The 15,373-nt window shown below is 38.0% G+C and overlaps 1 protein-coding gene across 3 annotated transcripts in view; it reads right to left on the bottom strand.

Moving 5' to 3' along the window:
- Positions 1-14,565, bottom strand: part of LOC131144065 (telomerase reverse transcriptase) — a 120,606-nt gene extending 106,041 nt beyond the window's left edge. Inside the window, exons 1-2 of one of the 3 annotated variants that reach the window (XM_058092434.1) lie at positions 13,909-14,565; positions 13,156-13,233 (exon numbers count right to left, since the gene is read on the bottom strand). In XM_058092434.1, coding sequence (XP_057948417.1) covers positions 13,156-13,233; positions 13,909-14,202 — 372 coding nt within the window. In that variant the 5' untranslated portion in view covers positions 14,203-14,565. The remainder of the gene's footprint in view (positions 1-13,155; positions 13,234-13,908) is intronic. The other 2 variants (XM_058092433.1, XM_058092436.1) reach the window with 2 other exon arrangements.
- Between the last annotated feature and the right edge of the window lie 808 nt (positions 14,566-15,373).

Below are 15,373 nucleotides of genomic sequence, written 5' to 3'. Positions count from 1 at the left end.
ACCCCACCCTTTCTACTACCCCTCACAACAAATAACTTACTCTTCCTCATTAGTGTGCTATGTGGCCTACGTTGCAAATGCCCAAACCACCTGAGTTGTCTCTCCCTTATCTTATCTTCTACAGGAGCTACACTTAACTTACTGCGAATATGTTCATTTTTTAAGTTATCTTTCAATGTTACACCATTCATCCAAGCATTTTCATCTTGGCAGCTTTCACTTTTTGGATATGTTGTTTCTTAGTTGCCCAACTTTCTTAACCATATAGCACAGCTAGTCTTATAGTTGTCCTATAAAACTTTCTTTTTAATTTTAAGGGTATTCTACGATCACAAAGCACACTTGAAGCACTTCTCCATTTTACCCAACCTGCTTTAACTCTATGCATTACATCCTCTTCAATTTATCCTTCAGCTTGCATAATAGATCCAAGGTATCGAAATCTACTAATGCTATTTATTTCTACATCATCAAGTTTAACTTTGTTTCCAATATTCCTCCTATTATTATTGAAATTACATTTCATATATTATGTCTTATTTCTACTTACCCTAAAGCCACTAGACTCTAATCCTTCTCTCCATAATTCTAACTTAGCCTCTACTCCACCCCTAATTTCATCAATCAATACAATATCATCTGCAAATAACATACACCATGGAACCTCATTTTGGATAGTCCTAGTCAATTGATCCATCACTAAAGCAAAAAGATAAGGGCTCAAAGCATATCCTTGATGTACACCTATTGTGACTGGAAATTCTCTGGTCTCTCCACCTATAGTCCTTACACTAGTCAGTACACCATTGTACATATCCTTAATGACATCTATATACCTACTGCATACACCTTTTTTTTCTAAAACCCGCCATAAAACTTCTCTAGGTACCCCAACCATTTGCAAATCCCTTTTCTTTTCCCTAAAATTTTCCATTAATTTTCTTAAAAGATATATACCTTTTGTAGTAGATCACCCAGACATAAAATCAAATTGATTTTCTGAGACCTTCGTTTCTAGCCTTAATCTTTGTTCAACTTTCTTTTCCCATAATTTCATCATATGACTGATACGTTTAATTCCACAATAGTTATTATAATTTTGAATATCTCCTTTATTTTTGTATATAGGTATTAAAGTGTTTTTCCTCCATTCATCTGAAGCATACTCGTGGTAAATCTTCTCCCTTCTTTCTTCACTCTAGGAAATCTAACAGCATTGAAATCACCTCCCACGATCCAACTAGGGGGATCAAAAACCAAAAATACAGTTGAACTCTTCCCAGAAGGAATTCCTTTAGGCCTAGAAGGATCATAAACCACAGAGACCCACCACTAACCTATCCCTCTAAATTCGAATAAAACCAACATAGAAAAAACCCTGTCAAGGTATCCGCTTTCAAAGAAGAGTGCAAATCCCATAAGAGAAGAATGCCCCTTGACACACCTCTTAAAGGCAAAAATTCCTAATCCTTACAACACACACCCCAAATAGTCTTCACTAACCCCTCATCTATTGATTCCTATTTAGTTTCCTAGATAAGTACAATATCAGGGGAGCTCTTATCCGATACCTCCTCAATCAAACTCCTCTTCCTCACGCTCCCAAATCCTCTTAGGTTCCAACTAACTATCTTCATAATCTACTGTGTTCACCACCCTTTCCGACTCCTTTCCCACCCTCATAATTGATTGACAAAACCAAGTTTTTTAACTCCTTATGGACTTCCTTCTTTCTTCTCTCATACATCCTAGAACTCAAACCCAACCTAAGCACTTTTACCAACCAAGTCAACCAACTCCAAACCTATACCTTTGAGGAGTTGTTGCAGGTCAAGGCAATCTCTCTCACCTCCTTTAAAGCTAAGGTCAAGACCCTCCCCCTTAGAAAAATCATCCTTGTGGCCAAAAGTGACTGAAGGCATAGGTTTAATAGGGATGGGTAGGATGCCTTTACTACTCTTGATGTACAAGGGTGTGACGAAATAAGATCCGTTTTCTCAGTAAGATTCCCCCCGACATCACACCAAGGAACGACCGACTTAGAAACAAGGTAGGGACTACGCCCATGAGCCATGACTAGGGTCAAAAGGCAAGTTTCTCGCAGCATTTAAAGCATTCACCAAGTCACAATTGCACTTAGAAAAATTTATATCTGCTTCTGTAAGATATGAGTTCGAGTGAAGGCTAACACTCTCCATTTGCTGTGAACTCAATTTCATATTCTCCTTCTTGTTAGCCTCACCCTCTTCTAGTTTCATAGGGATTTTCAAACAGCTAAAACAATCCTTCATCCTTGAATTCTACTCTCCTATAATCAACCAAAAGCCCCTTCTCAGACTCGCATATGCTGCCCATCTACTCAAATGAATCAAACAATGAACCCTCTTCCATATCCTCTTCAGAATTCAAGTTCGTCGACTCAACATGATATGCTACTGCTATATCAACTTGTATGCCAAAGTCTACATCCTCTTTCTCAGGGCACTCTATCATAGGTTCCCCTAAAAGCAAACAATCCCTTGAACTCAGCCCCACCACCACTTCTCGATTTTCTAGTAAACATATCGCTCTTTCTGTACAGGCCTAGTATGTTGCAGTTCTGAATTTAGGCACTCAGCATTTGGTCCCTTTTCCTTAATGACCCAAACTACTTTCATTTTCTCTGCTCAATATAGCCCTTGTGATAGGTAACCATTTCTGAACCCATCTTCGACTTAGAGCCTCCACTGACTACATCAGCATAGGATGAATATGGCAAAAGTCTCTGGAACACACTTCTCCCATCATTGGTTGCCCTCGAACTAATGTTCGATGAACCAATTAAGATTTGATTAAAATGAATTACCTAACTTGAAGACAGTTCTCTCCCTCTATTTATAATACAAATTAAATACATTCTAAATACAATAGTATCCTTACTAAATCTCACTAATTAATATACTAACACACTCAATAATAATAATACTAAAAGACATATAAAACCTCAAACACTCCACCTCAAGTTGGAGCATAAATGTCATAAGCTCCTAACTTGTTACAAATGAATTTAACAAGAGCACCCCCTAATGCTTTGGTAAGCAAATCAGCAAGCTGCATGTCTGACTTAACATAAGCAGTTGTAATGAGCTTCTACACAAGTTTCTCCAAAACAAAGAGGCAATCAACTTCAATGTGCTTCATCCGCTCATGAAAGACCAGGTTGGAGGCAATATGAAGAGCAGTTCGATAATTATACATCAATTTCATACGTTGAGAATGCAAAAAACCCAATTCTTCCAACATGTTCTTCAACCAGACAAGTTCACAAGTAGTGTGATGTGAGTCATAGCTCTATATTCTGATTCAGCACTTGAACTTGCCACAACAATTTGTTTCTTAATTTTCCAAGAAAACCATATTACCACCAACCAAGATACAGTACCCAATAGTAGATCTCTGATCAAAAGGCGATCTAGCCCAATCTGCATCTATATATTCATGGATATAAGTATAACCTTGATAACAATATAAAAGACCTCTCCTAGGTGCACCTTTGAGATATCTTAAGATGCGAATTACTGCATCTCAATGACTTGTCCTCGGAGAATCTAGGCATTGACTCACAAGTCACAACACTTGTTGCAAAAGATATATCCGACCAAGTAACTATGAGATAATTCAATTTTCCAACAAGTCTCTAGTATAGTCTAAGATTAGGTAGCAAATCACCCATATCTGACATTAACTTGCTGTTAGGATCCATGGATGTATCAACTAGTTTAGATCCCAACAAGCCAGTTTCATCCAACAAATCAAGAACATACTTCCTTTGTGACACAACAATTCTGATACGAGATCTAGATACTTCTATACCCAAGAAGTATTTCAATAGTCCCAAATCTTTTGTCTAAAACTTAGTCTATAGAAAAATTTTGAGACTCTAAATACATTTATCATCATAACCTGTAATAACAATATCATCCACATAAACAACAAGATGGATCCTAACTGATGAAGTATGACGATAAAACACGGATGATCCATAGCACATCGTTGGAGACCAAACTCACGTACTATAGCACTGAAACAACCAAAACATGCTCTAGGAGACTGTTTTAAACCATATAACGCCTTATTGAGTTAACAAACTAAGCCTGACTCCCCCTGAGCAACAAACCCAGGTGGTTGCTCCATATAAACCTCCTCCTCAAGGTCACCATGCAAGAAGGCAATCTTCACATCTGGCTGATACAAAGGCCAGTGACAAGTAGTAGCCAAGGAGATGAATAGACATACTAATGTAAGTTTGGAAACCAAAAAAAAAAGTATCAGAATAGTCCAAACCATACACCTGAGTGTATCCCTCAACAACAAGACAAGCCTTTTGATGAGCTACAAAACCATCAGGGTTGACTTTCACAGTGTAAACCCAGTGACAAACAACCACAGACTTGTCAAGAGGAAGAGGTACCAAGTCCCAAGTACCATTGTCATGTAAAGCATTCATCTCTTCAACCATAGCATCCCTCCACCTTGAATGGGCTAAGGCTTCCGAAACAGATTTAGGAAGGGTAGTAGATGATAGAGCAGTGACAAAAAATTAATAGGAGGGTGATAAGAAGTCACAAGAAACACAGCTGGAAATGGGGTGTTGAGTACATGTGCATGTACCTATCCGAACAGCAATAGGAGGATCAACATTATAGGAAGTAAGATCATCACACAAGGAAACCAAAGGCATGGTAGTAGAAACTAGAGGGGACTCTCTTCCTTGGAGTCACCAACGTGAATACACCTGCAAATTAGGATGATCAAGGTGATGAGAAGGACTCGAACTACATGGAGACTCAGATGGTTGGTTGGGCAAGGACAGCAATGTAGAATCTGGAATATTAGGCAAAGGAAGAGACTCATTGAGCTCAGAAGTGCTCAGTGATTAGGCGTAGTAAGGTGTAGACTTAAGAAGGTAACATCAATAGAAACAAAGAAGCAATGCAGCACAGGACTATAGCAACGATATCCCTTTTGAGTATATGGGTAGCCCAAAAAGGCACATTTTATAGCACGAGGATCCAAAATAGTTAGTTGATGAACAAATGACACACAGCCCAATATACGAGGAGGAAGAGAAAATAAAGGTGAATTAGGAAAGAGAATGAAGTAGGGAATTTTACTGCTAAGAACACAGGATGGCATTCTGTTGATCAGATAACAAGCAATAAGTATAGCATCACTCCAAAACACTTTAGGTACAGAAGATGTCTATTTTTCTGCTCTACAACCCAATTTTGTTAAGGAGGGTGGACATAGGATGATTGATGAACAATACCACACTGAATCATGTAAGTAGTGAATTGTGCACTGAAAAACCCTTTAGCATTATCACTTCGAAGTCTTCGAACTTGTAAACCAAATAAAGTCTTTATTTTAGAACAAAAGGCACAAAATACATGAAATGACTCAAAACAATCTTTTCTTAAATATAACCAAGTCATTCTTGAATAATCATCCACAAAGGTTACAAAGTACTGAAAACTTAACTTGGACATGACCCTACTAGGACCCCAGACATATGAATGAACTAACATAAAAGGATTTGTAGCCCTTTTACTAACCCAAGAAGCGAAAGAAACACAATGGTGCTTTCCCAACTGACAAGACTCACAATCAAGACTAGACACAAAACTCAAACTAGGAACAAGACTTTTTAACTTTACCAATGAAGGATTACCCAGGCGACAATGAATTTGGAAACATGTGGCAACAGTAGTGCAAGCAGTAGAAGGGGATAGCAGCTCAAAGTGATAGAATCCACCAACTTTACGCCCTCCACCAATCGTTGTCCTCGTCTTCAAATCCTGAATAACCATAGAATCGGGGAAGAATGTCACTGAACAATTCATTGATTTAGTAATTTTGCTAACAGACATAAGATTGAAAGGAAATTTGGGAATATATAAAATCGAAGGAAGGAAATAAAAGAAGTGGGATTTATAGTCCCAATTCCCTCGACTGCAGTAGTGGATCCATTAGCAAGAGTAACAGAAGGTAAATATGTAGGACATTGAATAGTGGAGAAAAAGCTAAATATACCTATGATATGATCAGTAGCAGCAAAGTGTAGGACCCAAAGACTAGGACAAGAAGTACTAGATGACAAGAATACTATGTGATTACCTATATGGGCAAGAGATGCAATGGGAAGAGAAGCTTGTTGTGATGCTTGATACTATTGGAACTTGGAATACTCTTCCTTTGACATATAGACAATAAATTGCCGCCACCCCCCCCCCCCCAACTCTACCCCAAAGGTAAGGAGTCAATAGTGGCTGTATTGGCTGCCCCAAAAGGTGTGAAGTCAGTGGTGGCTGCATTGGAAACACGTGAAGATCTTCTACAAAGATCCCAACACTGCTCAATAATATGTTATCCCGTCCACAATGAGTGCACTTGCAAGGAATACCTCTACCTCATCCTTCTCTACCACTACGGCTACTCGAACCACCGCAATAACTTTTGCAGTTGTTTGGGAGAGAACTAGAATCACTCTGTGTAGCAAAGGCTTTCCTCTCAAATCCAGATGTAAGAGCGGGAGACCGTGTGCTAAAGGAAGCACGAAGGACACGAGAATAAACATCATCAAATGATGGCAACTCGGCACTACTGAGTATCTAGGACCAAACTGCCTCAAACTTAGGTCTCAAGCCTACTAGAACACAAAGAATTGTCATCTACTCCCTTTGCTTCTGCATCTCACGAACATTAGCAGTTATAGGTTGCACGACATTAAGCTCCTCATGAATACGCTTCGTCTCTCCAAAATAATCTACAATGCTCCTATCTCCTTATTGTAACGAAAAGTACTCCTAGGATAAATCATACATGTGTGTAGTGTTACTAGAGTATAGAAGTTTGACATAATCCCAAATATCCTTGCACGTATCTAGATGCATACACATCTGTGCAATTTGTGGTTTCATTGAATTCCATAAAATGGAAATGATCAAGGCATCTTCCTGAACCCACATGTCTTTTCTCTTCTCATCAAAAGAATCATATTAAAGCAAGTGGTCCGATTTCCCTAATCATGCTAAATAAATTTGAACACTTTTAGACCATTGAACATAGTTCTTTCCATGCAACTTTTCAGTCATTATTTGCGGCAATGATGTAGGAAACAATTTTTTGGGATTCATAGATTCCATCCCAACACTCAAAAATCAGCAATCACACCAAAAACAAGAAGAACAATCAAAACTAATCGGGACAATCGCAAACTATGTGAAGCACCAACACAATGGCGAATGAGGTGAACAACTCACCAACAGATATAGGACTGCCACAGCACTCACAAATCAGCAACCATACCAAAAACAAGAAGCACAATCAATAATCAGAACAATCACAAATCATGTGAAGCACCAACGCAACCACGAACCAAGTGAACAACACGCCAATGAATATAGCACTGCCATAACGTCACAACTAAACATACAAATGCTGCCACAGCACCAAAAAACTCACAAGGAAGCTTTCACAAACCCTGAACAAAAATTAACAGAATACCACGAGTGCATGGTCGAAAAAGGTTGAATTTTTTAGCAAAAAATAGGCCTAACAGCGTGATAATATAATCCAAAGAAGGAATCAGAGCATGGCGTGAAAAAAAAAAAAAGTGGTCAAAACTTCATTCACGTGTCGGCCCGTGGGGCCGGCCCTTCCAACATTTGGCCGACGTGTCGGGGGTTGTGGAGTGCCCTCCGGCGATGGGATTTTGTGGGTTGGGTCGTCAAGGGGGGTTATGAATATGGGTGTATGGTTGGTTTTGTGACTTAGAATGGGAGGAGGTGGATCTGGGAAAAACAGCTACAGGAATGGTGTTTTCCGGCAACGGCTAAGGGAAGTACTAAGTAGGGTTTAGATAGGATCTTGCTCAGATACCATGTTAAGATTTGATTAAAATGATTGAGCTAACTTGAAGATAGGTCTCTCCCTCTATTTATAATACAAATTAAATACATTATAATGACAATAATACCCTTACTAACTCTCACTAATTAACATACTAACCCACTCAATAATAATAATACTAAAAGACATATACAACCTCTAACATAACCACAATTTTAAATCGTGTATCCCCGTCACTTGTAGTGATTTATCGTTCAATGAATGACTAAAAAATGATCCACTGATATTAATCTAATTATAATGTTTGTTACTAGACTGCATAAGTAAATCATTCAAAATTGTACTTACTCTTTTTATTTCTATCCATTCAAGGGATTGCTCTTATATCCCAGTACAATTTTTCCAATAAATACCAGTAAATCACAGAATCATAGATAGGGAACTATACTAGCAACCTATCAATTTATTGCAGAAATTTTCGGGATCAACAATTGAACCATGCAAACTAGAAATACCTTTTCATGGATTTCTTGGATTAAGAAAGAGATTACTCGATCCATTTCAGTATCACTCAAAATATATATATAATAACTCGGTTATCCAAACATTTCTTTATGACACTCTTAGTAGGAAGTTGGTCGGAAAAAATACCAGCAACGCTTAGAGAAGGGCCCTCCACCCCTTATTTTGATCACCCTCTGGAATGCAGACAATAGATAGAAACTTGTTGTTGCCTTTCGCCAACTATATGTATCTACCCCTACCATTTTCACAAAGCTTTAAACCCACACTAAACCCAACCATGTCGAATCTTGTTCCCTGGTAGCTCTTTGCAGTCCCTACATTAGCCTTGCAAATCACTCCTAGCATCTTCAAGATTCAAACTTGTTCTTCCTTCGCCAACACAATGAATGAGACAAATTTCCTAGCGCATTTTGTAAAACAGTAAGCCACCAAGTCCAGCAAGCCATAGAGAACACTTTCCTCTCTATTCTGAGAGAAGAGAACTCTCCCATCCTTGATTCGAGCACTTGTAGAGGCCTTAGGCAATCCAAAAAAAGTTGAGAGGGATGGAAAAAAGAGGACTAGAGTGAACAGTAGAATGACGGAAGGAAATTATGCAAGACTAGGGCTCAACTCGGACCTGTCAAGTGGCTAAGAATATCTAGAAATCGTCGCAAAGAGTCAGGGAGGTGTACATGATCATCAGGTAAAGGAAACGATTGCCGCGAGGAGTCAAGGAGGGAGTTTTAGTCAAGACAAGTGTCAAGGTTTGAAATCGGATGTCAAAGAGAGGGACACAATCGTCATGAGGGCCTCAGCCGTCGCTAGTATCCGGTTCGAACTCAGCTAGGTTGTAAAAGGAAACTAGTTAACGAAGGTATCTAGAGTCGAAGCTAGGGTTCGATAACAAGATAAGCAGAAAGACTAAAGCTCATTTTGAACAAATTCAAGTGCATCATCGAATCGCAAAATTTGAATAATAATGTCAAAGTGGGTTGTTATTTCCCCATAGTAGCGAGTAAACAAATTAAAAAATTCATACGTCTCTTTTAACATATAGGTTTAGGTCATACGCGAAAATCATCCTCAAAAGACACAAAATTGATGACCAACCAAATTCTTGGCTCTACACAAACCACAAATATCTAAATGAATAAGAGAAAACAATAATTAGGAACTTTTAAAGGCTCTCTCCTAATATATATATTCTCTGTTTTGATCGCTCAAACTTTGTCTCACTTCTTCTCTCACATTATGATTTTGCATGGAAGATTTTGGAACAAGCTATTCAATAATTTTGGAGAAAGTTGGGTTTGTCCACAATCAATGGAGTTCTTGACAATATCTTTTATAAGGTTTGGTACGAAGAAGGAAGGAATTGCATTATAGAATTGTGCTTTATTTGCAGTTTTTAGGGTTTTGTGAAAGGAACGTAACTTGCATTTATCTTCAGGGAAGAAGTTATCATATTTGTTAAGTGTGGAAAAGGGTTCATTTTATGGCTTCTTTGTGGTGTGTGAGCAATGGAAATTTCAAGGGGATGTGCATTTTAGATGTTCAGCGTGATTGGCAATCTCTTCTTAGGGTGTGCTGATTTTCTTTCGCTGTCTTTTACATCTTATGTTTTGCTTTTTTTTGTTTTTTTCTAGAGATTCTCAAATTTCGTTAAGGATGTCTTCTCTCTTGATTGTACATTCTTTCTTTATCTAATGATTTTCTTTTTCTATAAAACCAAAAAATAATGATTTACTATGAGACTTAACTCTAGACGAAAAAGATGCCCAAGTATGCTTTCCTAATTGACACACAAAACACTCAAAATGAGAAATAGCCCTAAACATAGGAAAAATGTGTTGCAATTTTTGAAGCAAAGGATGAACCTAACCGAGCATTCCATTGATCCAAAGAAACATTATGGGTAGAAATTGAAAAATCCGTCAAGAACTAGATCTACTACCACCACTATCAGATAGTATAGACCATCCTTCTCAAACCCTCCACCAACCCTCTTCTTTGTTTGGAAATCATGAGTAACACAATGAGAAGAAAAAATGTCACACAACAATTATGAGATTTAGTTAATTGACTAACTGATAAAAGGTTCAAAGGAAATTTAGGCACATATAAGACAAAAAAAAAAAAAAAAAGAGGAATAGAAGGAAACGAAAGAATATTGTGACAGCTAGCGACGGTGTAACCAAACCATCAAAAAGAGTAACCTTGGGCTATAAAGTAGTGGATTTTATGGACTGAAATAAATCAGGACTGCCTATCACCTGCCATGTGGTAGGAGGCACCAAAGTCAATAACCCATGGTGAGGAGGATGAAGAGGCAAAAAGCCCGATAGCACCAAAATGAGCCACAATAGCACTAGATATAGAAAACTCGGTTTGAAATTGTTCAACCATGCAAATAAGATTGTTATACACCTCTTAGAACATAGTAGATGATAAAAACAACTCCCCAACGGAGTGGCCAGGTACATTTGAAGGGACAACAATAGAATCACCCTTGATAAGAGACTTATTGGCCAAAGTAGGTCTCCAATGGAGATCCCAACATTGATAAATATTATGATTGTTATTGCCACAACGTGTGCAAAAGCGAGAATTGCCACGATGAAATCCTCATCCTAATACACTACTTTTGCCACTAACACCATCTAAACCACGTCCTCATCCTCCAACACTTCCTTGACCACCCTAGTATCCCAAATAATGATTTTCCCTCCCAAAGCACCTGAAGAAGGAAATAAAACCCAATCTCTAAACCTAGCATCCCAAATACTTCTCACCAAGAAGACATCTATTGATTCAATCTTAGACTATTGAATGAAAAAAGCATCCGAAAAAACCCTACTGATTAACTCTTTCAGTTACCCCTGCTTCCTTCTACTTCCTAAACCCCAAATGTTACAAGAAAGAACCTTCCTTGATAACTTCCATCAGCACTTATACTCATTTCCCCCTTGATTGAGGAGGCAAGCCTACCTAACTCTCTACTCAACTTAGAAGATCATTCCCCCCCCCCCCCCCCCGCCCGAAACCCCACCACCAATCCTAACCACTCCCCTCTCATAGATAAAAAGACTAACACCTAATTCGTCAAGTAGGTTTTATGCATCACAATTGTCCCTCTCATCTCATAGGAGGTCCCCCATTTTAGTTAAACCCTTTTTGGCACATAAGTGTATTAGATGTAGAAATGAAATGCTTTGGGATGATAAGAATACCTGTTTGGATAGTACGAATCATTGAATCCAAATGATTCAGGGAGAAGGATTATCATAGGCATGGTTGCAGTTAGGAAGTTCGGATAAGAGGTTGGGAAACAAGTTTCAAATAGGAAAAGACAAATTGTTTGTCACAAGCATAAGGAACCCCTCGATGGAAAGAGACAACCAATTCAAAGGTTCCGATGGAAGAAGACAACTGGTTCAAGGGTTGCAATGGAAGGAGACACTAGTTCAAAGTCCTCAACTCAAATTAGCAACCCATCAAAGAAAGAATCTCACCAAAGAATATCGATAGGGCTTCTCATGTTTTGTTCATTGATTTTGAAAAAATACAAGCAAAAAATGATAGTTTCCTTGTGTTCATTTTTTAAAAACAACTATGCAAAAACTCGTTTTTGAATCCTTAACCAAACGGGCCCTTACTTTTCTTGCTTCTTTCTAGGCATATTCTTTTGGGGTTTTAAGGGAATTATCATTGTCCTAAATTCAAAGGGATTGGAAAGGAGCGTTATTGCAATTATTTTTTGTTTTGCTGATGATGCCTTATCCACTGTCACTTGTACCTATTTTTGTATCATATCTAAAGGTTGAAATGATGAAAATATTTTTTAAATTATTTTTATTATTTTTTAATACTTTAGAAAATTTATGACTATTTATAAAATTCTACTTTAAATTCACATGGAAATTTTATTTTAATTTTTCTTCATTAAAAAAGTTGAGCACATAATTATCTAATCCACAAACTTAAATTCTTGATTAACTTCAAACCTGTCTCACACACTAGTCCATGAATAACTTGAGACAAAATGTAAGCAAATAAATATACACATCATGAAGACTTCCAATCATAAAATTAAAAGAAAAAAAATAAAAGAATTGATAAAATAGAGCGCCCAAACATTATACTTACTAAACCAAAAGAGAGGGTGAATGTGGTACAAACAACATGAAACAATTAACAAGGCAATGTAACTTTCTTCTTGAATCAACTGTCAACCATATGTTTATATTTTTATTTTTAACTTCTATTATTTACAAGCATGTTATTTCTAGCCATTAAGCATTGTCACCTCATGGTCAGCTCTATTAAAAATTACTTTCTGCTGATACATTTTGTAAATAAAACGATAAAAATAATAAATAATAAATATAATAAATGACAAATGACCCGGTTGGAAGATGGGACAAAGAGGAAAGAGGACAAACCAAGTCATGTTTATCGTATGACAATGACAAACACCAATGAGAAAGAAGATTTTTATACAGGAAAATGAAAAAGAGGATGGATGGAGTTAGCACGAAAAATATCAGATTTTATGAGCAACCAACCCCAAAATAATTGGGGCAAGGCTTTGACACTTTTGATAGTGGGAACTTCAATTTGATGGCAGTGACAAGTCAATAAAATGACATGAAAATTACATTATTATAATAAAAGTAAACAGCAGTAAATTCAATTTGACAATAACAATCCCGCAAATGACATGGATATGAGATTATTATAGCCAAAATAAATGCTTGCCTTGTCATAACCACTGCATATTACATTAGAAGACACAGACTGCCCACACATTATCAATTCAATGGTCCTTGCGACAATCTGAAACATTAAAAAGTAGAAAATTACTGCTAAGTTGCAACATTAGCTTAAAGCTTTGTCTGCATGCTGAGAACTCAAAAAAATATATATCAAAAAAAACTTGAGAATGAAACGGTGATGCATTAATTAATATAAACTAGCAAAGCAAGAAGGCAGTGTCTTGCGAATCATTAGTTGGTGAAATGCATAAATCAGCTGATTAACAAAGTGAAACACCAAAATTATATGTCGCGTTCACAAATCTTTCTGCATTTTTTTCTGCCTAACTAGTTAACGGGATTGTTTGTATCATCATTTTAACGTGGGTTGTGGATAGCGGTCGATCTAAGAGATACCCTATCAAACAAAACAACTACCGATTATTAGGTACTGCTGACAATTGGTGTTCAAAATATTGAATTAGAGTTGTGAATTGAAAAAATTAAAGACAGTGAGGCGGATGAAATTGCAAAAAACTCGACTTCAGTTTAATTTGCGTGACCATTAAGCGATTTATTTTGACACGCGTAGTCCTAAACTTCCAATCTCAAATGAGTTCGGATACTCCAGGGATTGCTCAAGTTTCTCCAGTTTACCCCTAGAAAATAAAGAACGCAACACATACGCAGATAATGAGTGAAGGGATTTTCAATATTGCCGAAATTTGCGCGCGCGACCCGTCATACACACACAGACCTGATGTTGGGACCAGAGACTATCAGGACGGCGAGGCAATGAAAGAGGAGGCGCATTGAGAGAGACAACAACAAAGCATTGAGTGAGGAGCTTGCGATAGTCAGAGGGGTCGTCTGGTCTGAGAAGGAAAAACAAGGCGTCGCTGCCGCTGCAACACAGGCATCGCCGGCCCGCGCAATCGCATTCCGCCGATGTAGATGGTGGAATCATCAACAGTATAGTCTCAGCCAGTGTGCGCGCGCGGTTTCGGAACAACCTCCACAGAGCTTCCGGAACTCGACGCTTCTTCCCCATGGTTCGGTGTCAAAGAGAGAGAGGGATGTCTTATTTTCGGCGCGGAGAAACGAAATTAAAAGAAACAAGTAGAAGAAACCCGCGCTAAATTTGCGGAAAATTTTACATGAAACCCAGTGATACCCTAAGGGCATGATGGAAATCAAATTAAAACCAAATCAAAAAATCAATTTTAGTTTGGTTTCATTTCAGAAATTTAGATTTTTTTTTTTTTTGGTTAATGACACAGTTTCAGTTTTGACAATTTCATTAATCATGATTAATTGAATCGAACTATAATATAAATATTTAATATTTAATATATATTGTTTAATTAAAAAATAAGGTAATGATATGCAATTGTATACCACTCTCGTCTTCCCCTCAAAATTAAAATCTAAATTCATCTTTTCTTAATTTCGTCTTCATTCTTTCACTTCCCTCTCAAAACCAAAGAAACACTAAATCCTAACAGTCGTCATCCCACATCACCACTGCTGATTCATCGAGTCGTCGTCACCCTTACCCACTCCCCAAGTCATTGTCGCCACTGCTCACTCGCCTACGTCGCCCCAGAAATTGATTTATGAAGGATAGTTGTAGATGTAAATTCCATTAATGTGATGTTTGTAGTAATGGTTGTGCTGTATTGCCAAAATAGGATTAGAAGTTTTTCTACTTCAATGAATATTCTTTCAATGTAAAAAAGGTGAGAAAAAATAAATTATTCGGCAAAATTGGCTGCAGAATATGGTATCAGAGCATGGTTGTAGGACGTTTGCTTCCATTATTTGGTAATTAAAGAAAAAAAAGGATGTTTTTTTTCTGGTCATCGCCGAGAGCACGGGCATCCCTCGCCCAGACGGCGACACACCCAACGTCGCTAAGACTCTGTCATACGCTGACGGCGGCTTCTTCTTCATCTTTCTCATTGTCGAAAATCTGGTCGGACGTTTTTGTGTCAGGTTAGAGGCGACTTGGCTGAGGCCGTTTTTCCCTTGCCTCTCGGGCTTCGTTCACAACAACGACAGCAGCCTGCCAATAATCTTCCCAATCTGTCTCAACGGCACCAGGATCATGAACAACACGTCCTAACTTTTCAAATGCTTCGGTGACCTCGGCTCTTCACCATCGTCGGCCACCAAATAGCAGTCGTCACTGTCGTGACCATGCTTCGTCGCCGATCTCTCAG

This window comes from Malania oleifera, chromosome 12 (assembly GCF_029873635.1).
Source record: "Malania oleifera isolate guangnan ecotype guangnan chromosome 12, ASM2987363v1, whole genome shotgun sequence".
In the NCBI taxonomy this organism is placed as follows: domain Eukaryota; kingdom Viridiplantae; phylum Streptophyta; class Magnoliopsida; order Santalales; family Ximeniaceae; genus Malania; species Malania oleifera.
Note: the sequence above shows the minus strand (reverse complement) of the source record. Positions and strands in the feature narration are given on the sequence as shown.